This window comes from Phyllobates terribilis, unplaced genomic scaffold (genome assembly GCF_046119375.1).
Source record: "Phyllobates terribilis strain yellow unplaced genomic scaffold, ASM4611937v1 Scaffold_47__1_contigs__length_9908305, whole genome shotgun sequence".
Lineage (NCBI taxonomy): Eukaryota > Metazoa > Chordata > Amphibia > Anura > Dendrobatidae > Phyllobates > Phyllobates terribilis.
This window is the reverse complement of record NW_027362807.1, coordinates 919,775-946,799: the sequence shown is the minus strand read 5'-3', so window position 1 is coordinate 946,799 and position 27,025 is coordinate 919,775. Positions and strand designations below refer to the sequence as shown.

General features: G+C 41.2%; 2 protein-coding genes across 2 annotated transcripts in view; both read left to right on the top strand.

Annotated features, from left to right (window-relative positions):
• LOC141191585 (uncharacterized) overlaps window positions 1–15,337 on the top strand; it is a 28,204-nt gene extending 12,867 nt beyond the window's left edge. The window contains exons 2-7 of the mRNA XM_073661517.1: window positions 2,517–2,666; window positions 2,796–2,975; window positions 3,053–3,176; window positions 3,260–3,357; window positions 3,504–3,594; window positions 12,888–15,337. Coding sequence (XP_073517618.1) covers window positions 2,517–2,666; window positions 2,796–2,975; window positions 3,053–3,176; window positions 3,260–3,357; window positions 3,504–3,594; window positions 12,888–14,329 — 2,085 coding nt within the window. The 3' untranslated portion in view covers window positions 14,330–15,337. The remainder of the gene's footprint in view (window positions 1–2,516; window positions 2,667–2,795; window positions 2,976–3,052; window positions 3,177–3,259; window positions 3,358–3,503; window positions 3,595–12,887) is intronic.
• LOC141191520 (uncharacterized) overlaps window positions 1–27,025 on the top strand; it is a 1,025,631-nt gene that overhangs the window by 882,770 nt on the left and 115,836 nt on the right. The gene's annotated exons all lie outside the window — the stretch shown is intronic.

Below are 27,025 nucleotides of genomic sequence, written 5' to 3'. Positions count from 1 at the left end.
ATATGCTTCGCTGCCAAAAAAACCTCGCGAGGATTGCCTGCCATTCACGAGCGATCCCCGCATGTTTTTTTGGGGGTGTCTAATAACCGTGAAACATGCGGGCGGGGTCTCGAGAATTTCGCTTGAGCATCCGTGATACATGGTGCATACCTGAATACCCAATGCAAACTCAAGTAGCGAGCACTTGCGCTCAAGACTAATGACAACTTATTCAATATGATGACCTAATGTCATCAAATTCTGTGTCGTACCTCTGTGTTCAAAATGTTCACTATACCCCTTGATAAAATCCTTGAGGGGTGTAGTTTCCGAAATGGGGTCACTTGTGCGGGTTTCAACTATTTAGGCACATCAGGGGCTCACCAAACGCGACATGGCGTCCGCTCTCGATTCCAGCCGATTTTGCGTTCAAAAAGTCACACAGTGCTCCTTCCCTTCTGAACTCTGCCGTGCTCCCAAACACTGTATTTTCCCCACATATGGGGTATTTGCGTACTCAGGAGAAATTGCACAAAAGTTTTTGGGGTCCATTTTCTCCTCTAACCCTTGTGAAAATAAAAAATTTGGGGCTAAAACATCATTTTTGTGGAAAAAGTTAGATTTTTTATTTTCACGGCTCCATGTTATAAACTTCTGTAAGGGACGTGGGGGTTCAAGATGCTCACCACACATCTAGATAAGTTCCCTAAGGGGTCTAGTTTCCAAAATGGTGTCACTTGTGGGGGGTTTCCACTGTTTAGGCACATCAGGGGCTCCCCAAATGCAACATGGCGTCCGCTAATTATTCAAGCAAATTTTACATTCAAAAAGTCAAATGGCGCTCCTTCCCTTCCGAACCCTGCCGTGCGCCAAAACAGTGGTTTTCCCCCACATATGGGGTATCTGCTTACTCAGGAGAAATTGCACAACAAAATGCATGGTGCAATTTCTCCTGTTACCCTTATGAAAATGCAAAAGTGGGGGCTGAAAAACATTTTTGTTGGAAAAATGTGAAAATTTTATTTTTACGGCTCAATGTTATAAACTTCTGTGAAGCACCTGGGGGTTTAAGGTGCTCACCACACATCTAGATAAGTTCCCTGAGGGATCTAGTTTCCAAAATGGTGTCACTTGTGGGGGGTTTCTACTGTTTAGGCACATCAGGGGCTCCACAAATGCAACATGGCGTCCGCTAATTATTCAAGCAAATTTTATATTCAAAAAGTCAAATGGCGCTCCTTCCCTTCCGAACCCTGCCATGCGCCCAAATAGTGGTTTTCCCGCACATATGGGGTATCTACTTACTCAGGAGAAATTGCACAACAAATTTTGGGGTCCATTTTTTCCTGTTAACCCTGCGAAAAAAAAAATTGGGTCTAAAATAACATTTTTGTGAAAAAAGTTAAATGTTAATTTTTTTCTTTCACATTCCAAAAATTCCTGTGAAGCACCTGAAGGGTTAATAAAGTTCTTGAATGTGGTTTTGAGCACCTTGAGGGGTGCAGTTTTTTAGAATGGTGTCACTTTTGTGTATTTTCTGTCATAAAGACCCCTCAAAGTGACTTTAAATATGATGTGGTCCCTAAAAAAATGGTTTTGTAAATTTTGTTGGAAAAATGAGAAATCGCTGGTCAACTTTTAACCCTTATAGCTCCCCAATAAAAAAAAATGTTGGTTCCACAATTGTGCTGATGTAAAGTAGACATGTGGGAAATGTTATTTATTAACTATTTTGTGTGACATATCTCTCTGATTTAAGGGCATGGAAATTCAAATTTTGAAAATTGCAAAATTTTCTAAATTTTCTCCAAATTTCCATTTTTTTCACAAATAAACGCAAGTGATATCGAAGAAATTTTACCACAATCATGAAGTACAATATGTCACGAAAAAACATTCTCTGAATCTGGGGGATCCGTTGAAGTGTTCCAGAGTAATTACCTCATAAAGTGACAGTGGTCAGAATTGTAAAAATTGGCCTGGTTATTTACGTGCAAACCACCTTGGGTTGTAAAGGGGTTAAAAACCTTACCGTGTATCAAAGCCTCAAACTTCTGTGTATGAATCAGACATGAGATCTAATGTGATAGAAGATTACAGTCCGGGGAAGACTGGAAACATTCATATAGACGGCCGTTGGAGATGTAGTCAGTGAGAAATCTGGCTAAATATGTTTCTAGAGCCGTAGTAGAAGATGAAGATGTCGTCCTCCTCATGAAGTTGTTATTTCTTATGATACGTGTAATGAATATCTCCTGCAGTATTGCTAATGCCGATTGCAGTGTTTGTAAATGAGACGAGAATTAGCTTTATGGAAGATGAGTTTATGAGAAACGTGTTCAGCTACAGACTCCGAGGAAGAAACTGCTTGGTGTCTGTGGCCTAAAATATATAGATTTTATTACTAGATGTAAAGCAGAAAACTAAATACTGTAAAATAATAAATCTCCTCATATGTTTCCCTTATTATCTCCAGTAATTGTATTATTACACAGGATCTTTATGATGTTATATAGGCTCATCATCTTCTCATTCAGGTCCCTACAATATCAGATCCTCTCAGTGAAGATCTTCTATTTAAGAGAATTTTCCTTATGGACCCATCAAAGATGGATATGGATAGAGACAAGATGGCGGAGAGGATATTCCACCTCACCCTAGAGATCCTCTTCCGGCTTACTGGAGAGGTGAGAGATTCTGATGAGATCACATTACATCATTCTTATCTATGGGAATAACAGATGGACAGAACTGGAGAGGTGAGGACTCTGTAAATGTCTGTAGTGAGATTTATTTATATGTATTTCCATAACCAGGATTACATATTAGTGAAGAAGACCTCTAGTGAGCACTGTCAGGACCCTGTGTCTGAGGGATGGGGAAGAACCCTGAGCCCAATCACAGGGCCTCCATCTCACCTCTTCATACATGAGGACATCAATGACCAGAAGATCGTAGAACTCACCTACAAAATGATTGAGCTGCTGACTGGAGAGGTGACGCTGCTGGGAATGCTGGGACATTATACAGTATGAAGGGATCGGGGGGGTGACAGTATCATTGTATGTGTCAGGTTCCTATAAGATGTCAGGATGTCACTGTCTATTTCTCCATGGAGGAGTGGGAGTATTTAGAAGGACACAAAGATTTGTACCAAGACGTCATGATGGAGGTTCCCCAGCCCCTCACATCACCAGGTAATAGACAGGACTAAACACACACGGCCTATAATTATCTGTATGTAAAGAATGAATTCAGTCCCTGTATGTGTTTCCCCCAGATCTATCCAGTAAGAGAACAACACCAGAGAGATGTCCCTATCCTCTTCTTCCACTGGACTGTAAACAAGAAGATCCCAATGTTCCTCAGGATCATCAGGTAGATGGAGAGAAGGTGTCATGAGATCTCCCCTATAATGTATAAATGACTGTGAAGGTCTTGTGTGAGAACTGTGGAGATGGATTAGAGCTGATCATAGATGTGACTTCTCAATCTGTCTGTGACTTTTACAATATTTGTTTCAGGGTGAAGATCTGCCCCATATTAATACTACAGAGACATATGTGAGGGGTGATGAGCGGTGTAAAGAAGAGATTCCTACATATGACTACCGAGGTGAGTAGTAATAGCCACTAAGTGCTGAGAAGTGACAGATTCTTCTCTGTCACCGGCTGTGGCTGCTTTATCGGTGATGTAGTCCGGCTGTATCAGTCGTGTGATCACCATTTTACCGCTAGACCACAACATTCTCCTCCATCCGAAAATGTTCAAATTACTTTGTGGATTGACAGAAATATGAAACTGGGCTTCGAGAAACAGGTAGACACCATGAAATCTACTTTGGAAGCTTTTGGTCTTAAATTGGAGGAAAATACTAAAAGACTTGAAACGGTGGAGGGAAGGGTAGAGTCTGTCTCTTCTGATAATCTAGAAATTAAATCTGAGCTTAAAAGACTCAGACTAAAAGTTGCGGATTTGGAGGATAGAAGTAGAAGAAATAACTTGAAGATTAGAGGCATATCTGAGGACGTTTCTCCCTCAGATATTTCGGCTTTTGTCAAAGACTTATTTCACAAGACAATCCCATCCCTTTCTGAGCAGGATCTTATCATTGATAGGGCCCATCGCTTATTTCGTCCGACCTCCATCTCCTCGGATCTTCCTAGGGATGTAATAGCTAGGTTACATTTTTTCTCGACCAAAGAGAGAATCTTGAACTATATTAGGGAAAACAGGACTTTTCCAGAGCCTTTCTCGCACCTAAAAATCTTCTCAGATTTTTCCAAAGAAACCATGGATACGAGAAGGTCATACAAATTGACCACAGATAGACTGAGGGATATGAATATCCCGTATAGGTGGGGCTTTCCAGTAAAGTTGCTGATTTTCTTTAACGGGAAAACATTTACTCTTACAGATCCTGATGAAGGCCCTAAATTTTTTGATTTTATAAAAGACATTCCCTACAAAGTTACAAAGGCACCCCACCGCTGAAATGAGAAACACTACTCCCTCGGGAGCCCTCTTTAAAAATAAACTCATTCTATCACCTCACCTAACATGCTATAATAAATTTATCATTCTTCTTTACATTTAGCCTTCATGGTTTGTCCACATTATTTTTCCCCCCAATCTGAGGGAGAACCTTTACGGTGAAGGTTCCCTCAGGAGATTTTTTGATTCGTTTTTTCTTTTTTCTTTGAATACTTGGTTATTGTTATTACTATCTTTGAATTAATATTAGAGATATTGTATTCCAGCTTTGATTGTCGGTTGATTTTTATTTTTTGGGAATTTGTTGGACCAACTGACCCCTCTCCCTTTGGTTTACTTTGATTACCAATTTACCTATGCCTATCAAGATCATCACCTATAATGTAAGAGGCCTAAACAGTCCCAATAAGAGATTCTCCCTTTGGAAGGAATTGGGTCATCTTGGTGCTGATGTTGCGTGTCTTCAGGAGACCAGGTTTGCCGAGGGGAAACACCCTACCTTCACCCACAAACGCTACCCTCATATATTTGAATCCACTAGCGACCGGAAAAAAGCCGGTGTAGCTACAGTGATCAGAGATTCTGTCCCATTTGAGTTTTTAGATCAGCATAAAGATGTCAATGGAAGGTTCCATATATTGCTCTGTAAACTGAATAATCATGAGTGCACTGTTGTTAACTTATACGCCCCAAATAAAAAGCAAATACCCTTTTTGAACAAGGTTTTTAGAAAAGTTAAAGAGGTTAGGAGAGGCGAATTGATTTTTTTAGGAGACTTCAACATGGTCCCGGACGGGCATATGGACTCTTCCTCCCCCAGCCGTCACCTATACCCGACGTTAAATAATTGGCTTTATAAAAATGAACTATTTGATACATTTAGATGTCTGCAAACTACCTCCAAAGAATTCTCCCACTTTTCGGATGCGCACCAAACGGCCTCTAGAATTGACTTAATAATAACTGATGTCTTTTCTTTACCCAAATTTTCTAACGTATCTATAGGCCTTAGGTCTTTATCAGATCATGCCCCTACGTCATGTGAAATTCATATTGGTCCTCTTATTAAAAATAGATTTCTTTGGAAATGGAGATCTTCACTTATTCATAACCCCAAGAACAAAAAAATTATTGAAAAAGCTATTTCTGATTATTTTAGGGAAAACGATACCCCAGATTTATCTAATCCCTTCTCCAGCTGGTGCGCTCACAAGGCTGTCCTTCGGGGTGTACTAATGCAGATATCCTCATCTGAAAAAAAAGAAAAAAGAACAAAAATTAATTCTCTTCAAAAACTGATTAGGGAAAAAGAACTAGAACAAATAAATCTTCCTTCCCCTTCCCCAATAATTCAAAAAGAGCTCTCAAATTTAAGGGTAGAGCTAAAATCAGAAATTTCTTCCTCCTATGATGCGATTATTCGGAAATCAAAATTTAATTACTATGCGGCTCTAAATAAACCTACCCGCTTTATGGCTCGCCTAGTTAAATGTAAAAGAGCGATTAATAGAATAGATAAAATAAAAAACAATAGTGGAATAACGTTTTGCCACCCTAAAGATATAGTGAACCAGTTTGCAGACTTTTACAAAAAACTCTACAACATCAAAACTGACCCTCTAATTCCCCATCCTCACCCAGATGCAATCAACAAATTTTTATCCTCCATTAACCTACCGAAATTGAGCCCTCTGGATCACGAGTCATTGAATAAGCCTTTTTCTAACCTTGAAATTATTAACACAATAAAGCAACTTAAAGATTTCAAGGCTCCGGGTCCAGATGGGTTCATCAATGAGTATTATAAAACTTTTTGTGACCTACTTTCTTCCCCTCTCACGAAAATTTTCAATCATGCTTCCTCAATAAGCTCCTTCCCCTCAGAAATGCTGGAAGCCACCATTACCCTAATACCCAAGTCTAAGGATGAGAGAGATAATGTTAAAAATTATAGGCCCATTTCGCTAATTAACACTGATATTAAGATATATTCGAAAATTCTGGCCAATCGTTTATCGACTATTCTCCCATCTCTCATCAACGACGATCAGATTGGCTTCGTTGGTGGGAGGCAAGCAACTGATGGCTCTAGAAGACTTCTGAATATTATTAAAGTGATAAATACGGCGAAACTCCCAACTTCATTGCTTGCTTTAGACGCTGAAAAAGCTTTCGACAGGTTAAATTGGCTATACCTTAAACTCACCCTTATTAAATTCGGTTTTGATAACAAATTTCTCTCTTCAATTATGGCCCTCTATTCTAACCCCCAAGCAAAAATTTATGTTAACAATTATCTCTCAAACCCAATCCCTATCACAAATGGTACTAGACAGGGTTGCCCACTTTCCCCCCTTCTCTTTGTCTTGGCTATGGAGCCTTTGGCACAGAGGATTAGAGAAAACACTGACATTAGGGGGATTTCTACCCCATCTCGAGAATTTAAAATTGGCCTCTTTGCAGATGATGTTATGCTTTCCTTGCTGGACCCAGTAAATTCGGTTGCGGAAGTTTCGAAGGTTCTAGAACTATTCTCTCAGATTTCTTATTTTAAGATCAATAATGAGAAGTCTAAACTTTTAAACATTAATCTGGACCGCCAGACGAGAGAGGTTTTACACTCGAGATTTTCCTTCGGTTTGGCTAAACGCAATCTGACTTATTTGGGGATCAGTATTGGTAAAACTATTAACTCAACAATTTCTGACAACCTGGTTCTGATTGAGGATATCGTCCGCGGAGATTTGATGGATTTTTTGAAAAGAGACTTGTCATGGTGGGGTAGAGTCCTCTCTATTAAGATGTTTGTTCTACCCAAAATCTTGTATTTTTTCCGCAACTTACCTTTGACTATTTCTCACATCTTTATTCAAAAAATTCAAAATCAGATTAATTCCTATGTCTGGGATAATAAACGTGCGAGGATATCTGCAGATATATTGTACAAGAATAAATGTAACGGAGGTCTGAGCCACCCTAATATTTCCGCTTACTATTTGGCAAACCTCATCAAACAGAGCAGTAATTGGTTTAATTCTGACAGTCCCCCAGCTTGGATGACTCTGGAGACCTTTTTAAATAATGGCTCTTCTCCCCGTGAATTGTTACTTAGGCATCTCTTTAAACAGTGCACTCATGATTCTTCCCATCCTATTTTCCAGGCGATTATTGACGCCTGGAAAAAAATCGCCAAAAGAAAGAAAAAGAGTCCCCTAAGAGATTCTGATATGGATAAGTTTTCTTTTGTCAAAAATTTTCCAATTGGTTTTGTTGCTGATCTGTATAACTCTTCCATTCCAGATCAGTGGGACAATAAAGGGTTAAGGAAAATTGGAGACTTTTATGAAGCTTCTGCCTTTATTCCTTTCCAAATTCTTAAAAAAAGATTCAACTTACCTTCTTCTGATTTCTTTTTATACTCTCATTTAAAGAGCATTATTCTGGAATTTACTTCTGGTAAACTTATTGTTTCTGAAACCTCGGTGAACCTGTTAAGCAACCCATCCCACAAAATTTTTTGGAGCCTGAGACACATATATAACAGCTTCAATAATGATCTTTCCTTCCAAAAACACCTCTACATGATACGTTGGGAAAAAGACCTAAAACTCAACTTCCAATCCGATCAATGGGAGAGTGCTGTTCTTTTTTCTCAAGCCTCTAATATATCTATGCCCTTACAAGAGGCCTACTTCAAAATTCTAACCAGATGGTATTACACTCCAATCAGGCTCCACCATATAAAGCCCAGCAACTCTCCCCTTTGTTGGAGGGAGTGCGGCCTTAGGGGAGATCTTTTACATCTCTTTTGGAGCTGCCCTAAAATCCGGAATCTATGGGCTCAGATCTCTTCTTTGGTAGATGATCTTTTAGGCAGACCTTTAGTATTGACCCCTCAAATGGCTTTACTATCCTTGGATCTCGAATCATATAAGTCGTTTGAAAGATCCTTGGTGATTCACTTATTCTCAGTATGTAAGAACGCATTGGCTTTTTATTGGAGAAAGTCACATGTCCCCACTTTGGAGGACTTAGTTGATAAGATGAATCTCCATAGAATATTTGAACTCAGATTTGCCCTTATCAACAATAACTTACTTAAATTCTCTAGGAAGTGGGATATTTGGCTCACTAAGTTCCCTCAACCCTCTCATAATGCTGGAACATCTTAATGTGTGTCATGCTTAGCTCATTAATATGTTTAATTTTTGCTAATGTTAGTAATGTGTGTTTATATTGTTCAAGTTTATGTACTATCGTATATACTATTTGACGAACAAATTTCTCCCATCTTTCCTGCTTATCCATTCCCGTTTGTACCCTTTCCCTTTCCCCTTCCCTCAGAATTTATCCCTTATTACGAATATTCTTTTGTCACTATTTTTATGCTACGATTGTTATTCCCCTGTTAAATTGTTTATTAAAAATAAAAAAATATGGTAAAACAAATTACTTTGTGAATTGGGAAAGCCATTTTCTAGAGAACTTACAACCTGAAGGATCCACCTACCCCCTGGGATTAGATGACCCTGACCGTTACCTTCCCAGATCTGTAAAATGCAAAGCCAAATGACCGCGTACGTAGAATGTGCTGACAAGTGAGAAAATCACTTGAAGAAAAATTATAATGGGCCTCTGAGAGAAAGCGAAGGGTGATGATGCTGTTGGCTTCCTAGATCCGTGATATCTTATTGGATGAATCTACCTTCTCTCCCTTCTGTGTTGCTGAATGTGCTCATATGGTCCCTACAAGACCAGGTCCAGTCTTTCTGGCCAAATGTCACTTTTATGATCAACAACATTAAATGTGCAGTGAGGGCCAAGTGTGAATTTCTGTACAATAACAGCAGAGTTTCCCTTTATCCTGAATTTTAAATATTTTTTAAAACCAACTAACTTCAAACAGGATCATGATAAACTATACAAAAAAAAATTACACCTGTACCATGATATATCTCTAAGCTGTGCGTGGCTGATGGCTGTAATATACATTTATTCCCGCCTGCAGGAGATGTGTTGGCATGGCTCGACCCCTGGTTTCATGGATTCACTCCACGTCATAAATTCCATTATGTTTTCAATCCTAAGGAATTCAGATTACTGCACAATCTCTCCTGAAATGGGGGCACTAATACTTTCTCTACTCTTCTGGTCAGGACTCATAGTAGCTCCAATGGTCCACCATAAATGAGTGCAACTCCCATTTAGTCTTGATGCTCTCCTCTCATACATAAGTTCTTATTGCAGATGTAGCATATTTTTTTTTATTCTGTCTATTTGTTTTGTGGGATTATCCTGCCTCACTTATGTGAGTCTGCAACTCCCTGGTAGTCTTTAAAAGAAGGTCTCCATTGTCTCTTCCAAATGCCCGAGGTCTAACTTTACAGGCTGTTCTGTGGTGTTAGATGGGAAGAAGAATAGTCAGGTAGTTGGGTCAGAACCAGGAGGGCAGAGAAAATACAAAATCAGAAGACACAAAAGTAGTCAGTAAACGGGCCGAGATCACAACAGGAGACAAATACACAAGCCGGGAGCTGAGCACAGAGGACTGAACCAGAGGAGAACAAGGCTGTATCTGGCAGCTTCCGGCAATATGCTTCCAGCTTTAGTAGGGTGTGGTGCTTTCCCAATGGCTGAATCAGAGAGCAGACTACTTCAGATGGACAGCACACAACCCATACTGCCAGACTGGATCGTACTACAGGTCCCAGGCACCCTGACCAGAGTCTGTACCGCCCACAGCTTCTGGTTCCGACATCTCCTCCATTACCATCGCCGCCTGCTGAATGAATAAGGTGGCTCCTGGTGAGAGAAGCAGACGTTGCAGGAGCTGATCCCAGGGGAGATGGGACACACCATTTGCAGAAGCCTTAATATGACAAAATGTCAGAAAACCAGAGCAGTAGAAATCCCCATAAGGGGACTCCATTTTGGAAATTGTAACCCTCAGTGAATTAATCTATAGGAGCAGTGACTACTTTGACTCCACATTCTCTTACTGTAAATTAGCACACAGTGGATGTTGGAGAGTGAAAATAGCACATTTGCCATTTTATTGCCCAACACATAGTGCCCAGATTGTGCTCCAGGAGACACACAGCGTAAATTAAGTGGGATTTCCTCACTATACAACCCCTGGCAAAAATTATGGAATCACCGTGCTCGGAGGATGTTCATTCAGTTGTTTAATGTTTTTTGAAAAAAAGCCGATCAGACATGGCACAAAACTAAAGAAACACTAAAAGAAATCAAGATTAAAAATGTGGTACTCAGTAAGGGTAATTTTTTTCAGACCAAGCAGAGGGAAAAAATTATGGGATCACTCAATTCTGAGGAAAAAATTCTGGAATCATGAAAAACAAACACACAAAAAAGCACTCCAATACATCACTAGTATTTTGTTGCACCACCTCTGGCTTTAATAACAGCTTGCAGTCTCTGAGGCATGGACTTAATGAGTGACAAACAGTACTCTTTATCAATCTGGCTCCAACTTTCTCTGATTGCTGTTGCCAGATCAGCTTTGCAGGTTGGAGCCTTGTCATGGACCATTTTCTTCAACTTCCACCAAAGATTTTCAATTGGATTGAGATCCGGACTATTTGCAGGCCATGACATTGACCTTATGTGTCTTCTTTCAAGGAATGTTTTCACAGTTTTTGCTCTATGGCAGAATGCATTATCATCTTGCAAAATGATGTCATCATCCCCAAACATCCTTTCAATTGATGAGATAAGAAAACTGTCCAAAATATCAATGTAAACTTGGGCATTTATTGAAGCTGTAATGACAGCCATCTCCCCAGTGCCTTTACCTGACATGCAGCCCCATATCATCAATGACAAACAACAACCTTGCACAGGCACCTCCATTTTGGAGGAGGTGCCTTATATAGGGGAAGTCCTCCGGCCATTGGCCGGGGACTCTTTAGGACTGCGCGCGAGGCCCCTTTAAGAGGGATGGAGCGTGCGCGCCCTAAGCACAGTGCTCAGGAAGCTGCGCGCACCAGCAGCAGCAGGGGAGCAGGAGGACGCCGGATCGGGACCGCGGCGGTAAGGGGGTGCTACAATCACCTTGCCCAATGCAGATTCGTGATTCATCACTGAATATGACTGTCATCCAGTCATCTACAGTCCACGATTGCTTTTCCTTACCCCATTGTAACCTTGGTTTTTTCTGTTTAGGTGTTAATGATGGCTTATGTTTAGCTTTTCTGTATGTAAATCCCATTTCCTTTAGGCAGTTTCTTACAGTTCGGTCACAGACATTGACTCCAGTTTCCTCCCATTCGTTCCTCATTTGTTTTGTTGTGCATTTCCTGTTTTGGAGACATATTGCTCTAAGTTTCCGGTCTTGACTCTTTGATGTCTTCCTTGGTCTACCAGTATGTTTGCCTTAACAACCTTCCCATGTTGTTTGTATTTGGTCCAGATTTTAGACACAGCTGACTGTGAGCAACCAACATCTTTTGCAACATTGCGTGATGATTTAACTTCTTTTAAGAGTTTGATAATCCTCTCCTTTATTTTAATTGACATCTCTCGTGTTGGAGCCATGATTCATGTCAGTCCACTTGGTGCAACAGCTCTCCAAGGTGTGATCACTCCTTTTTAGATGCAAACTAACGAGCAGATCTAATTTGATGTGGGTGTTAGGTTTGGAAATGAAAATTGACAGTGTGATTCCATAATTTTTTCCTCAGAATTGAGTGATTCCATAAATTTTTCCCTCTGCTTGGTCTGAAAAAAATTACCCTTACTGAGTACCACATTTTTTATCTTGATTTCTTTTAGTGTTTCTTAAAGCCCTAAAGTTGCCATTTGAAATGACTTTAGTTTTGTGCCATGTCTGTGATCTGCTTTTTTTCAACAACATTAAACAACTGAATGAACGTCCTCCGAGCCCGGTGATTCCATAATTTTTGCCAGGGCTTGTAGTAATGCCAAATACATGGATGCTAAATGTGGTTTGGGCACACTGCAAGGCTCAGAAGTGAGAGGGAGATTTGACTTTGGGAGGGTGGATATTACTGTATTAGTTTATGGAAGCCATGTTGCTTTTCAAGAGCCTTTGAGCCACTAATAATGTGGAAACCTCTGTTTTTCCACTGACAGATGATGGACTTGAGTGGGGGCTTGTTTTTTTGTGAGATGAGTAGAAGTTTTTATTGATATTATTTTCCCCTACATAACATTGTTTGGTGACTTTTTATTCCATATTTTGGAGGCAGAATGAACAAACAGTTGAACACCACGCTCTACTGGTTCATCCTATGAGGTTTTATTATACTGTGACCTGTCATTGTCTTGGTGAATAGTTCAGTTTTTTACAGACAGTCTAAGTAGAAATGCTCAAAAATATAAAACTCAAGGATATTTTATTCAAAAGTAATAATTGGTTTTATTCTTAGCAGATGACTGTACCAGGAAGTCAGAGGGACAGCTGACATCTTCAATTTTTAAATCAGATGATCTTGAGATCCCACAGGATACAATTGAAATGAATGCCATTACTCCAGATATACCATCATCCCTTCACAGCAAAGATCTGTCATCTGATCCTTTGAAACAGGTCCTGTCTTCTGATTCATTACCGACTACTAAGGAAAATCAAAGTCACAAAATAAGCATTAAAAAGCGAACTGCTCCTAAAGCAAAGAAGCCATTATCACATTCAGAATATGGAAATAGTTTTCCCATTGAAAAATCTTTTCTTAAAGATCAAAAAATCCACACACAAGAGAATAGATTTTCTTTTTCCAAGTGTAGGAAAAGTCTTAACCAGAAATCAGATCTTGTTAGTCACCAGAGAACTCATACAGTGGAGAAGCCATTTTCATGTTCAGAATGTGGGAAATGTTTTAACCGGAAAGCGCATCTTGATAGCCACCAGAGAACCCACACAGGGGAGAAGCCTTTTTCCTGTTCAGAATGTGGGAAATGTTTTAACCGGAAAGCGCATCTCGATAGCCACCAGAGAACCCACACAGGGGAGAAGCCTTTTTCTTGTTCAGAATGTGGGAAATGTTTTAACCGGAAATCAGTTTTTGTTAGTCACCAGAGAACCCACACAGGGGAGAAGCCTTTTTCCTGTTCAGAATGTGGGAAACGTTTTAAACAGAAATCAGATCTTGCTATTCACCAGAGAACGCACACAGGGGAGAAGCCTTTTTCTTGTTCAGAATGTGGGAAATGTTTTAACCGGAAATCAGTTTTTGTTAGTCACCAGAGAACCCACACAGGGGAGAAGCCTTTTTCCTGTTCAGAATGTGGGAAACGTTTTAAACAGAAATCAGATCTTGCTATTCACCAGAGAACGCACACAGGGGAGAAGCCTTTTTCTTGTTCAGAATGTGGGAAATGTTTTAACCGGAAATCAGTTTTTGTTAGTCACCAGAGAACCCACACAGGGGAGAAGCCTTTTTCTTGTTCAGAATGTGGTAAATATTTTAACCATAAATGGAATCTTATGATACACCAAAGAACTCACACAGGGGAGAAGCCTTTTTCCTGTTCAGAATGTGGGAAATATTTTAACCATAAATGGAATCTTATGATACACCAAAGAACTCACACAGGGGAGAAGCCGTATTCATGTTCAGAATGTGGGAAATGTTTTAACCAGAAATCAGATTTGGTTGCGCACCAGAGAAACCACACAGGGGAGAAGCCTTTTTCCTGTTCAGAATGTGGGAAGTATTTTAACCATAAATGGAATCTTATGATGCACCAAAGAACTCACACAGGGGAGAAGCCTTTTTCCTGTTCAGAATGTGGAAAATGTTTTGTGAAGAGATCCTCTCTTCTTAGTCACCAGAGCAGTCACGCAGGAGAGAAGCCTTTTTCATGTTCTTAATGTGGGAAATGTTTTACACTATAATCAACTCTTAATAAACATCAGCTTAATAAACATCAGAGTGTCACGATTCCTCCGCTCAGAGTGTCTTGGACGCTGTGACTGATACCTCAGTCGTTCATTCTGGTGCGGGGTGTGCTCAGCTGTCGGTGCTTTGATGGACAGCTCAGCTGTCCAATCTGAGTCTGAGAGGTGCTGAGCTTCTTTCAGGTGTTCACTGTTCCAGGTGATTACCCAATTACTTAGCTGAGCTCTCTTTCTCAGACCTCTGCCAGACTTACCATCTGCTCAGTGGTTTGTCTTGTATTTCAATGCTCTGATTGTTTATCCTTTGCTGTCTGACCTTGGACGTAGTTCTGACAATTTCTTTGTCTAGCCTATTTGCTCTGATCCGCTATCTTCCTGGTATTCTGACCTCAGATCATGACTTGACTTCACCTTTGTCTTTTCACTTTAGTTTTCTATGTGCTTTCTTGGTATTTGACCTCAGAATGTTTGACTACCCTGCCTCACTGCCTGTCTATGAGTGACATTACGTCTGGCCGATACTTTTTTTCCCACCAATGGATCCAGTTCGTACACTCTGTGATCACTTGGAAAATTTAACCCAGATGGTCCAGGATCTGGCCCAAACCAGTAGTATGTGGAAAGGAAAGAAAAGTTGAAAATCCGTGCTGCTAGTAGATAACAGTAAATCCAGTTCCACACTAGAATAATATGCTTTTTTTTATTGTCTAAGCGTTTTGAAGAAGCATACTAGCGACTCATGACAAATAAACATATGCCAAGTGACAGAACGCAGCCATATACAGTATATACACTGGTGAATTTGAAAAAATGTGTAGCCAAAAAAGAACACATGATATGTGAAAGTTCATCTTGGGCAGTTTAACATTGTAAATAATTTAAGAAGAAATTATAAAACATTTCAAAATATATAATTACATATTGTTTATAAGATGAATGAAATTGAGAAAATAATAATAAAATGCACGTTTGTGGTGATAAGTTTCATCCAAAAATAAATATAGCATGATGTAAAAATATCAGTAAGTAAGTCGGGCTAGAAGTCACAGAATCAAAGTATCAAAATTGGTGTGAGTGATGTGATGTTGGCGTGCCACGGAGAAGAGTGAATGAACCAGAGGATTAAAAAAGAAGGGGGGTTGGGATGTATAGAGCCTATTGATGGGTGAGCATTAAAATGCTCGGGTGCTCATTGCTCGGATCGAGCAAATCAATCGACCCAAGCAATGAGCCCAATATAAGTCAATGGGAAACTCGAGTATTTTTAGGCGGTCCCCCCCTCCCCCAGAGGTCTGGAGGGGGCCTAAAAATTGGCCAAATTGATGGGAACAGTGCTCAAATGATATGGGAACAGCATGGGCAAGACCCCTGGAAGCATCTCTGACTCCCAGGCCACTGCTGTGAACAATGTCAGAGTATTACGCCACTTTTACAGACTCACAATAAAACATACAAAAATGAATCCAAAATTGATTTTACTGGAAAAAATGTTAAGGAACATTCTTTCTAGGGTAATGACTTGTATATAAGGCAAAATAAATAACCAAAACCAAAAATGCTCCTCGACACCTTGGGTTATGTTTATACGTACTGTTTTTGATGCGTTTTTCACTTTTGCATTGCCTTCAACGGTGAAAAATATATTCACCGGTAAATGTCATTTTAACATTTTATTACCTTATCTGGTCATGTGGTGTGTGAGACATGATCAGACACATCCTGTTTCATTTATGAAGGAGGAACTGTGAAAGTCACAAAGCCTATTTTTACAAGGCCATCAGCCGGCCTTTACTATTGTTAGAGGGCCAGCAGTCGTCCCTCACTATTGTTAGAGGGCCATCAGCCGGCTATGCTTTGTTGTTCCCATTATTAAGGAGTGGGTCTGCTATAGTTGTAATGCCCATGCAGTGTCTGCAAGGGCTGCCAAAAAATTGGACGCACTCCCAATACCCCTTTAAAGAGACGTAGAGGAGGTCCTCATTAAAAAAATTGTTCCTATGGGCATCATAAACAACACTCTTAAGAAAAATTATGTGGGTGTTGCATCACGTTCACCCTGGTGATATGGTGGTGGAGAAGGAGGAGTACAACATAAAATGGACAAAATCAGGAAGCGAATACCCATGTCTGGGTGTGAAGAGGTGCATGGGAGTAGACCCCCCAAAAAAACACTGGATTTGACTTTATGTTCCACTGCTATCATCCGGTGGTGTTGAGAAGTCTGGCCCAATCCAGCTTTTGTTCATTTTTATAAGAGTTAGCCTGTCAGCATTTTCAGTTGACAAACTGATGCGCCTATCAGTTATAATGCCCCCGGCGGCACTAAAAACCCTCTCTGACAAAACGCTAGCGGCAGGGCAGGCCAGGAACTCCAAGGCGTAGAGAGCCAGTTCATGCCACGTGTCCAGCTTGGATACCCAATATTAATAAGGCACAGAGGAATCACGGAGGAGGCTGGTATGGTCGGCAAGGTACTCCTTCAGCATCTTCCAAAAATGTTCCCTCCTTTGTCAGAGTACTCCGCGCATCAGGACCTGAGCGCTGGGAGGGTCTGAGAAAACTGTCCCACACCTTTGACAGTGTTCCCCTGCCTCTGCTGGATTGGATTTGTGTCTCTCCTGTACTCCTTGGTTGTCCAACTAACTGTGACCTCTGCCCCCAGCGTTTTCAGATAGGAATTTTTTAAATAATTCTTCAACAAGGGCCTTCTGGTACTGCAACATTTTATTACACCTCTCCGCCACAGGAAGGAGAGTTAGCAAGTTCTTCTTCTAGCGTGGGTCTTGAAGTGTGGCCAACCTGTAATTACTGCCATCCAAAATGCATACAACACAAAGGGTCACGGGAAAGGCAGCGGAACATAAACTCAGCCATGTGTGCCAGACTGCCAACAGGCAAGACTTCCCTGTCCTGACCAAAAGGACAACTGTCCATGCTCTCCTCCTCCTGGTCCTCCTCCTCGTTCTCCCTCTCCTCAGGCCATCCACGCTGAACAGACTATATGAATGTTGTGTGGGTATTACCATCTGTAGCGCAGGAAAGCAGCTCCTGTTCCTCCTCCTTTTCCTCCTCATTATCACCCAATCCGCATTGAGATGAGATGAGGCTGGGCTGTGTGGCATCACCCTGCACAGTTCCTTGCTCCATCTCATCATGCTCCTCCTGCAATGCCTATCCATTCCCCTTCCCTGGCTATTAATATCGGCCCACAGCTGTCTGTTTAGCTTTTACTGGTTAGATTTTATAGGGGGAGCCTACGTCAATTTTTTTCTGGGGGTCCCTTGGAAACTATGTATCTATTATCCATTTATCTATCAATCTATTATCTATCTAGCAGTCTATCTTTCTAGTAGTCTATATGTCTATCTATCATCTATATATCTATTACTTATCTATCTCTCTATATAACTATCCATCTACCGATAGACTGATAGATAATCGATAGATAGATATATGGATAGATGATAGATATATGGATAGATGATAGATATATGGATAGATAGATAGATATATGGATAGATAGATAAACACAGATACATAGATAATAAATAGATATATGGATAAATAGATAGAATGATAGATAATTAGATAGGTCAATAGATATATGGATAGATCATAGATAAATAATAGAATGATAGATAATAAATAGATACATAGATAATAGATTAGATAGGTCGATAGCTAATACATAAATAAATATATACATGGACAGATAGATATATGGATAGATAAATAGATTAATAGATATATAGATAGATAGATATATGGATAGATAATAAATCGATAGATACAGATATAGATAAATGGATAGATAGATATAAGAATAGGTAGATAGATAAATATATATATATAAGGATAGCTAGATAGATAGCCCCAACACAGTGTAATGCTCCCATTATATCACTTATGTAGTATGTATGATGTCCCCCACAGTGTAATGCCCCCATTATGCCCCTTATGCAGGATGTATGATGCCCCCACACAGTGTAATGCCTCCATTATGCCCCTTATGCAGGATGTATGATGCCCCCACACAGTGTAATGCCCATTATGCCCCTTATGCAGGATGTATGATGCCCCCCACAGTGTAATGCCTCCATTATGCCTCTTGTGCAGTATGTATGATGCCCCCCACAGTGTAATGCCCCCATTATGCCCCTTATGCAGGATGTATGATGCCCCCCACAGTGTAATGCCCCCATTATGCCCCTTATGCAGTATGTATGATGCCCCCCACACGGTGTAATGCCCCCATTATGCCCCTTATGCAGTATGTATGATGCCCCCACACAGTGTAATGTTCCCACAGTACTGCCTGAGGTTGGAATAATCCCTCTGGAAAATGGTTTTACCTTTGCCTGCTCCCCTACATGTATACCTTTGAGCATGTATATATTCATGTAGGGGAACAGGCCTTACTAGATATTGAGGCTTTGTACAGTAATATACCGCATGAGGATGGTATCAGAGGAGTAAGACATTTCTTGAAATCGAGATCAGTAGACTGTAGCAGACATAATGACTTCATGGAGGATCTTCTAAAATTCACTCTTACTCATAACTTCTTTCTTTTTGACAAGAAGTACTTCCACTAGCTCAGGGGTACTGCGATGGGGAGCCCCTGTACCCCCTCGTATGCTAACCTATTCCTGGGCTGGTGGGAGGAAACCACAATATTCAGGGATGATCATAAGTGGTGGCATCCATATATTGGGGTATGGTATAGATATATTGACAACATTGTTATCATCTGGTCAGAGACGAGTGAACAATTTCTTGAATTTGTCAGGGAACTCAACATCAATAGAGTGGGCCTTAGATTTACATCGGAGTTTAATTATTAACAGTTGCCTTTCCTGGATGTACCAATCAAGAAAGATACCCAGGGGCCAATTTTTAAGATTGAGAAGGAACTTTTCTAATGTCATAGATTTTAATATACAGGCAATAGACATGAACACCAGATTCAAGGAAGAAGGGTACGCACAGTACATTTTGGATTCCGCACGATCATTTGTAGAAAAACGGGAGAGACAGACACTCCTCCATACCTAACCAAGAGAGCAAGAAAAAGATGGGATAAAACAAGTAATAGGAACTTAAGGCAATCAGAGTGACTGTATCGTTAATATCCTCAAAAAGCACCTGAATATACTTGTGGCCGACCCGGACCAGAGAGGGCTGTGGAATCTACTCCCACAATAACTTTCAGAAAGAGTCGGTCAATTAGGGACCATTTAATGCATAATTTCTATAAAAAACTTGCACCCAAGGGGGCTTGGCTAGGTAGAAGAATGTTTCTCGAGTTAGTCCTCTGGTAAAACCTTTTTCCAGAGGGATTATCCCAACTGTAAAACATCAGGATTTGTATATATGGCCACCTGCACCTGTCCCCTAGATTATGTAGGCAAGACCAAGAGACAGTCTAGGAAGAGGGTGCGGGGAGCATTTGGACGATATAGGCCATGGTCAAGACCAGGGCTCGACAAACCCAGGCGCCTGGTCGCCAGTGGCGCCTAGAAAATGTTGTCTGGCGCCTAGCCCACACACCCGCCCACCCACTCACTGTCGGGGCCCGGGCCGCTTCCTCTGCACCTGTTCAGGGACGCAGGCGCTGCTTGATTGCCGGCACTCCCCCCAGACATGGCCGCGCGCTGTCCGGCTGTGTCTGCTAGTAATGACGCGGCAGGGTCGACGGCACTGCACCTTTAATTGTGCTTGTGTGTCGCTCCTGCCGCGTCATTACTAGCAGACACAGCCGCACAGCGCGCGGCCATGTCTGGGGGGAGTGCCGGCAATCAAACACCGTCGGAGCGGAGGTCCTGCACAGATGGGCGGGAGGGGCCCGGACCCGACCGCAAGTGGGCCCCTCTGATGTTCCAGGGCCATGAAGTCTGTGACACGCCGGGGGCCCTGCACTGCCCCATACCCGAGGAGCTGCTGGACAGGACACTGGACCGGGGACAGGTGAGTGAGGCTTCCCCAATCCCCATATTAAAAATATTAGTAATGGGTCTGTGTGAGTGCATGTATGTGAATGTCAGTGTATATGACTGTATATATATTTGTCTGTTTTATCTATGTGTATGTCTGCGTACCGTGTGTGCGTGCGCATATGTCTGCGTACCGTGTGTGCGCACGCATATGTCTGCGTACCATGTGTGCGTGCATATGTCTGCGTACCGTGTGCGCGCGCGCATATGTCTGCGTACCGTGTGCGCGCGCGCATATGTCTGCGTACCGTGTGTGCGCGCGCATATGTCTGCGTACCGTGTGTGCGTGCATATGTCTGCGTACCGTGTGTGCGCGCGCATATGTCTGCGTACCGTGTGTGCGCGCGCATATGTCTGCGTACCGTGTGTGCGTGCATATGTCTGCGTACCGTGTGTGCGCACGCATATGTCTGCGTATGTGAAGGATGAGGGGGCAGGCTGGACCATGTGTAATAAATAAATAAATATATATATATATATATATTTATTTATTTCTCCGCCGTATCTGTGCATCATGAATCGTGTATGTGTTAAAAGGGCCCACTGAGACTCTTTCGCCCGGGGCCCAGAAAAACCTGGAGCCGGCCCTGGGGGGAAGGATCGCTGTGGCCGGGGGGCCGCTACCTGTGTAAGTACATACAAAGGCCGTGCTCCCCGGGGAGACGCCGTGTGTGAGGGGGTCTATATGTACAGTTTGTCAACAAAAAAATTCTGGCTCCTAAATTTTTTGGCTGGCTCCTAGATTCTGAACAACTTTGTCGACCCCTGGTCAAGACACCCCATTAGCAAGACTCATGAACAGTGTACATCGAGGTGAAACCGGAGACATCCCCTTTTGTATTATTGAGGTAGTTAAATCCAATGTGAGAGGAGGTGATCATAATAGATGTATCCTCAAAAAGGAAAGTGAGTGAATACAGCCCCATTCTGGATTACATTTTTGGATTTTATACTCTACCCATTGCTACTCAGTTCCCTGTGAACGCACACATCCGGGCATGCGCAATCACTGACAATTACCCTAGGTGCACTCCGATGTGGAGCGCATAACTACTGATATGCGCAGTTATGGGTACGAGTGGCATGGCGGCAATCACTTTATCTGGCGTTTCAGCCTAAAGCGCGTCACTTCCGCACATGCACACTAGGGGATGGACATTATCAGACCTCTAGTTCATGAGAAGTAGCGCAGGCTCAGTACATTATTGTAGACAGACTCCATTCTATATGTCCTAGGACAATTCACCTCTAGGAATGGGAATGGGTCTCCTAGTCTGTGGAGGGGTTTTGGATGAAGTGGGATATTTAAACATGGACACCTGGCTATTAGGCACACTATGCTGAACATTATGAATTATCATCCCTGTATCAAGACTCCTGATGAACCTGCTGGGGAAACACATTGAGGCGGACTATTGAAACATTCTCTGATGAGTACCAAACCCTTTCCTTTATAGATTAAGACATACCTGGTCCAATTTAATGTATCAGTGTGTGTGTGTGGGTACGGAAAGTATTCAGACCCCTTTAAATTTTTCACTCTTTGTTTCATTGCAGCCATTTGGTAAATTCTAAAAAGTTCATTTTTTTCTCATTAAAGTACACTCTGCACCCCATCTTGACTGAAAATAAACAGAAATGTAGAAATTTTTGCACCTATGAGATATTTTCCACATGATAACTAGATAGGCAGGGGCGTATTATCCATACTGGATACTGGCAGCCCACACAAGTGCTCATGATTTGAGAGGGCTCATGCAGCTCGGCACCGGTTACCCTCTTATTCCCTATCATCACAACTCACAAATCACAACCTCAGACTCCTGATACCCTTTCAAATTTATTTTTTATTTTTTTTACTCATTTATATAGCGCCATTAATTCCACAGTGCTTCACAGACCAACCTCAACAATGTTTTGAGGACCAGGTGTCCCTTCAAATTTTTTTAAACGAGAAGAATGGAAAGAATCTGATTTTCCAGCCAATAGCAAGTTGCAATTTAACTGTCACAGGATTTAAAATGTTAATAATTTTATTAGGACCTACATATTTAGGTGCTACCTTTCTAGATGTGACCTTTAAGCGCAGATTTTTTGAGGACAACCACACAAAATCCCCCCACCTCAAAGACTTCCTATGTCTGCGATTAGCATCTCTTTTGTCCCAGTCACTAGGTATCAAAGATCCCTTTCGACCTCCCATCAGACCTTAATTCATTGGGGAAAAAATCTCACCTCTGGCATGGAGGATTGTAATGCTGAAAAATTCCCAAACATTGGATGAAAACTACTGCAGCTAAAAAGGCAAGGTCCCGGTAGCCTTAGAAGAATGCTTATTTAGAGGAAACTCGGTAACGGGCAGAAATTCCGCCCAGGCTTTCTGTTTAGAGGAGACAAAACATCCCTAATACTGCTCTATTTACTGGTTCATCTCTCAGTTTGACCATCAGTTTCAGGATGATAGACTGAGAGAAAAGACAGCTTGATGCCCAATCTGGAATAAAACCTATGCCAAAAACTAGCCAGAAATTGAACCCCTCAACCAGAAATTATGTTTTTGGGAGCACCATAAACTTTAATGATATGAGAAACGAATAAAGTTCCTAAGCTCCTAGCAGTTGCATGTTTTGAAGTGGGACGAAAGGAACTATTTTGCTAAAATGGTCCACCCCCCACATGACAGTATTACCACCGGAGTTAAGCAAATCATTGACACAGTCCATGGACAAGTGGGTCCAGGGCTGCAACGGAACATCATTAGGGAAGAGATAACCCACTGAGCTTGATGAGAGGCTTTAGCCCTGGCACAGACTTTGCATTTACAGACACACTTTTCCCAAATCAGGTTAATTTTTATTAAATATTTTCAGTTTACATTAACAAAACAACATTGATAGATGTAGCAACATAGATGGACACCGAAAATAAAATTTAATAAAATTTGCCAATTACAAACACTAACATGTTTTGATAATAAAAAGTTGTACCTCAAAATCAATTTCCATTATTATTATTTATTTATATAACGCCATTGATTCCATGGTGCTGTACATGAGAAGGGGTTACATACCAAATACAGATATCACTTACAGTAAACTAACTAAAAATGATAGACTGGTACAGAGGGAAGAGGACCCTGCCCTTGCGGGCTTACATTCTACAGGATGGTGGAGGAGTCAGTAGGTTGGGGGGTTGCAGTAGCTCCAGTGTTGTTGAGGAAGCAGCGGGGTCATGGCAGGCTATAAGCTTGTTTGATGAGATGGGTTTTCAGGTTTTGTCTAAAGGGTCCAGATGTGGAGGCTAATTGGACGTGTTGAGGCACAGAATTACAGAGGATGGGGAATATTCGGGAGAAGTCTTGAAGGCGATTACGCTATATATTTTAAATTACCACCCCTACCTTTTGTCATATCACAAAAATTCTATCCAACTCACTGGGGGGGATATGAGAGGCAGGAGTGGGAAGTCATCTCGTTCCATGATACCAAAGTGCCATATAACTAATGTGAACTAGACTATGAGGAGTAAGAACTGGTCCAACCCACTATCCTGTAGTATACCTGGTGAGGGAAGACCCGTCACATTCACCAATTGTTTCCAAATATTATAGAACCTATGTGATGCATGTCTTTTCAGATATACACCCCTCTCCAACTGTATTATATTATTTATTTCCTTTTTTTTTTTAAATCAAATGTTTTTTGATTTTTATAAAGATTTACACAAAGAAGAAAATAAAAAAAAAGGAAAAAAACAACAACAATCAGACAAACATTGGAGAAACACAGTTTTCCACCCCACAACCTTAAGAAGCATAACGCATGAGTTATTTATATATCCCGACTCTGCAAAACCAGCATAATTAGATGAACAAATATTTGAACATAGTAACAGTAGTCAATCCAATTACATATAACTTGTGGGAGTACTAATAACATTTTAATTAATTTTCAAAGAAGTTTAATTTGAGGCATCATATAAACGTAACTCAAAACAAGACGAGGCGAAATCTGCTCAGTTCCCTAGATGTCAAAGCAGAGCCATCAATCCATAGACCCCATATCTTGTCAAATTTAGAGATAGCATTTCTTTTTAGGTATATGCCTTTTTCCAAATTTACTAGCCAGTTAACTTCATGAATAAATTCTGATATCACAGGTTCCTGATCGGCTATCCATTTTTGGGCTATCAATTTTCTTGCCATATATAACATACGTGCCGCCACAATTTTGCCGTACTCATCAATAGTCAGATCTTCAACATATCCCAGTATACATACTAATGGTGAAAGCTCTACATCAATTGAATAAACCCTGTTAATCATTGCTACAACACTCTTCCAAAAGGACACCAAGTTAGGACAGTTCCACATCATATGAAGCATATCTGCTATGTTAGTTTTACATCTAGATTGCAAAAAAGAACTTCGGCACTCCATACATGAATACATAAGAAATATTGTATCTAGACTGATGTCACTTTACAAAATGAAGGTTTTTTGAGCATAATTTGGCCAATTCATGTGTGCCCATCAACCACGACAAGGTAACCTTCGTATGATGGGTAACTACGCTACCACTGGATATGCCACTCTTGGGCTGTAAGCCTGTATGGACAATATGTCTCTGTTTGGGCTTTAACCTTCAATGTATGGGTTGGTAGAGCTAGTTAAAACCACCTGTGAATGAATAGAAGGAATTAGTGGGAGGGACGCATGGTCAGATAAAAGGCTGTCAAACTTCTAATAGTGTGAACACGTACCTGCTGCAATGTCCCAGGACCGGGATCCCAAAAATGATTAATAGAAAAGAGAGGGGTCGCTCACTGGTCTATTCGGGTGCTCTGAAGAAAAAAGTAATCTAAATTGCAAAAAAGAACTTTGGCACTCCATACATGAATACATAAGAAATATTGTATCTAGACTGATGTCACTTTACAAAATGAAGTTTTTTTGAGCATAATTTGGCCAATTCATGTGTGCCCATGAACCACGACAAGGTAACCTTCGTATGATGGGTAACTACGCTACGCTACCACTGGATATGCCACTCTTGGGCTGTAAGCCTGTATGGACAATATGTCTCTGCTTGGGCTTTAAACCTACAATGTATGAGCTGGTAGAGCTAGTTAGAACCACCTGTGACTGAATGGGAGGGACACATGGTCAGAAAAAAGGCTGTCAAACTTCTAATAGTGTGAACACGTACCTGCTGCAATGTCCCAGGAGCGGGATCCCAAAAATGATTAATAGAAAAAAGAGGGGTCGCTCACTGGTCTATTCAGGTGCTCTGAAGAAAAAAGTTTTGCATCTAGGACAGTGGGGACTTGAACGAAATCCTATGTTAAATAAGAATTGAGGTTTCCTGTATACCTGGTGTATCACATATAGCGCTCTGGCAAAAATTTTCAGTTTCTCTGATTTTTCTCTTTATAGGTATATTTTTGAGTAAAATGTACATTGTTATTTTAGTCTATAAACTACTGACAACTTGTCTCCGAAATTCAAACCTAAACATTTTGTATTTATTTGCAGCAAATGATAAAGCGTCAAAATACTAAAAAAGAAACACAGTGCTTTCAGACCTCAAATTACACATGTTTTAACTCAGGAACAGTTCAGAAATCCATATTTGGTGGACTAAGGTTATGTGCCCACAATGCTGAAATGCTCCGGATTTTTCCTGAGCGTTTCTGCATCTCCCTGGCAGAAAAAACACATGCGAATTGTGCATGCGAATTGTGCATGCGGATTGTGCATGCGGATTTTACATGCATTTTTCCTGCCAGGGACAAGCGGATGTGAAGCTTTCTTCACATGTATTTCCGCATGAAGGTTGACAAGCGCTTTCCAAATGATTTTAGCATCACTTGGAAAGTGCTTGACAACTTCACACTATATAAATCCATGCAAACAGCATGGATTTATATACTGTGACCGTAAAGAATGTTTAAAAATAAAAAAATAAATCTATACTTACCTTCTGATGGCCCCCGGAGTCTTGCTTCGGTCCGTTCTCCCTTGCCGGCAGCTCGCGGTACACTGCACTGAAGGACCTGCCGTCACATGACTATGACGTCAGCGCAGGTCCTTCAGTCCATCGCGATCTGCCGGCATGGGAGGACGAGCGCACCGCGGGCCATCAGAAGGTAAGTACAATATGTATTTTTTATTTTATTCTTTTTTTCACAGGTTCTATGGTACCCGGGTCCGGAGGAGAGTCTCCTCTCTTCTACACCTGGGTGCCATCCGCACATTGGAACGCGTGGAATGCGCATCTACATATACAGTGATGCTTATTCCATGCGTTTCAATGCAAGTCTATGGCGGTGAAAACGCAGCACTTCCGCAAAATAATTGGTAGTGCTGCGTTTTTTTCCGCAATGATAACCCGCAGTGGAAATTTCCACAGCATGTGCACAGCACATGCGGATTATCATTGGGGAACATGGCAGGCCTTCTACCATGCGTTTTTTAAGCATTTCTGCAACGTTTTTGCCGCTGCGGAAACGCTTAAAAAACACATCGTGGGCGCACAGCCTAACCATGATTTTTAATCACAGCTTTCATGCGTCTTGCCATGCTTTCCAGCAGTCTTTCCATGCTTTCCAACAGAAAACTGTTCAGTGGTCTCTTAATTTTTGCCAGAGCTGTATATGGGATAGTCTATGGGATTCA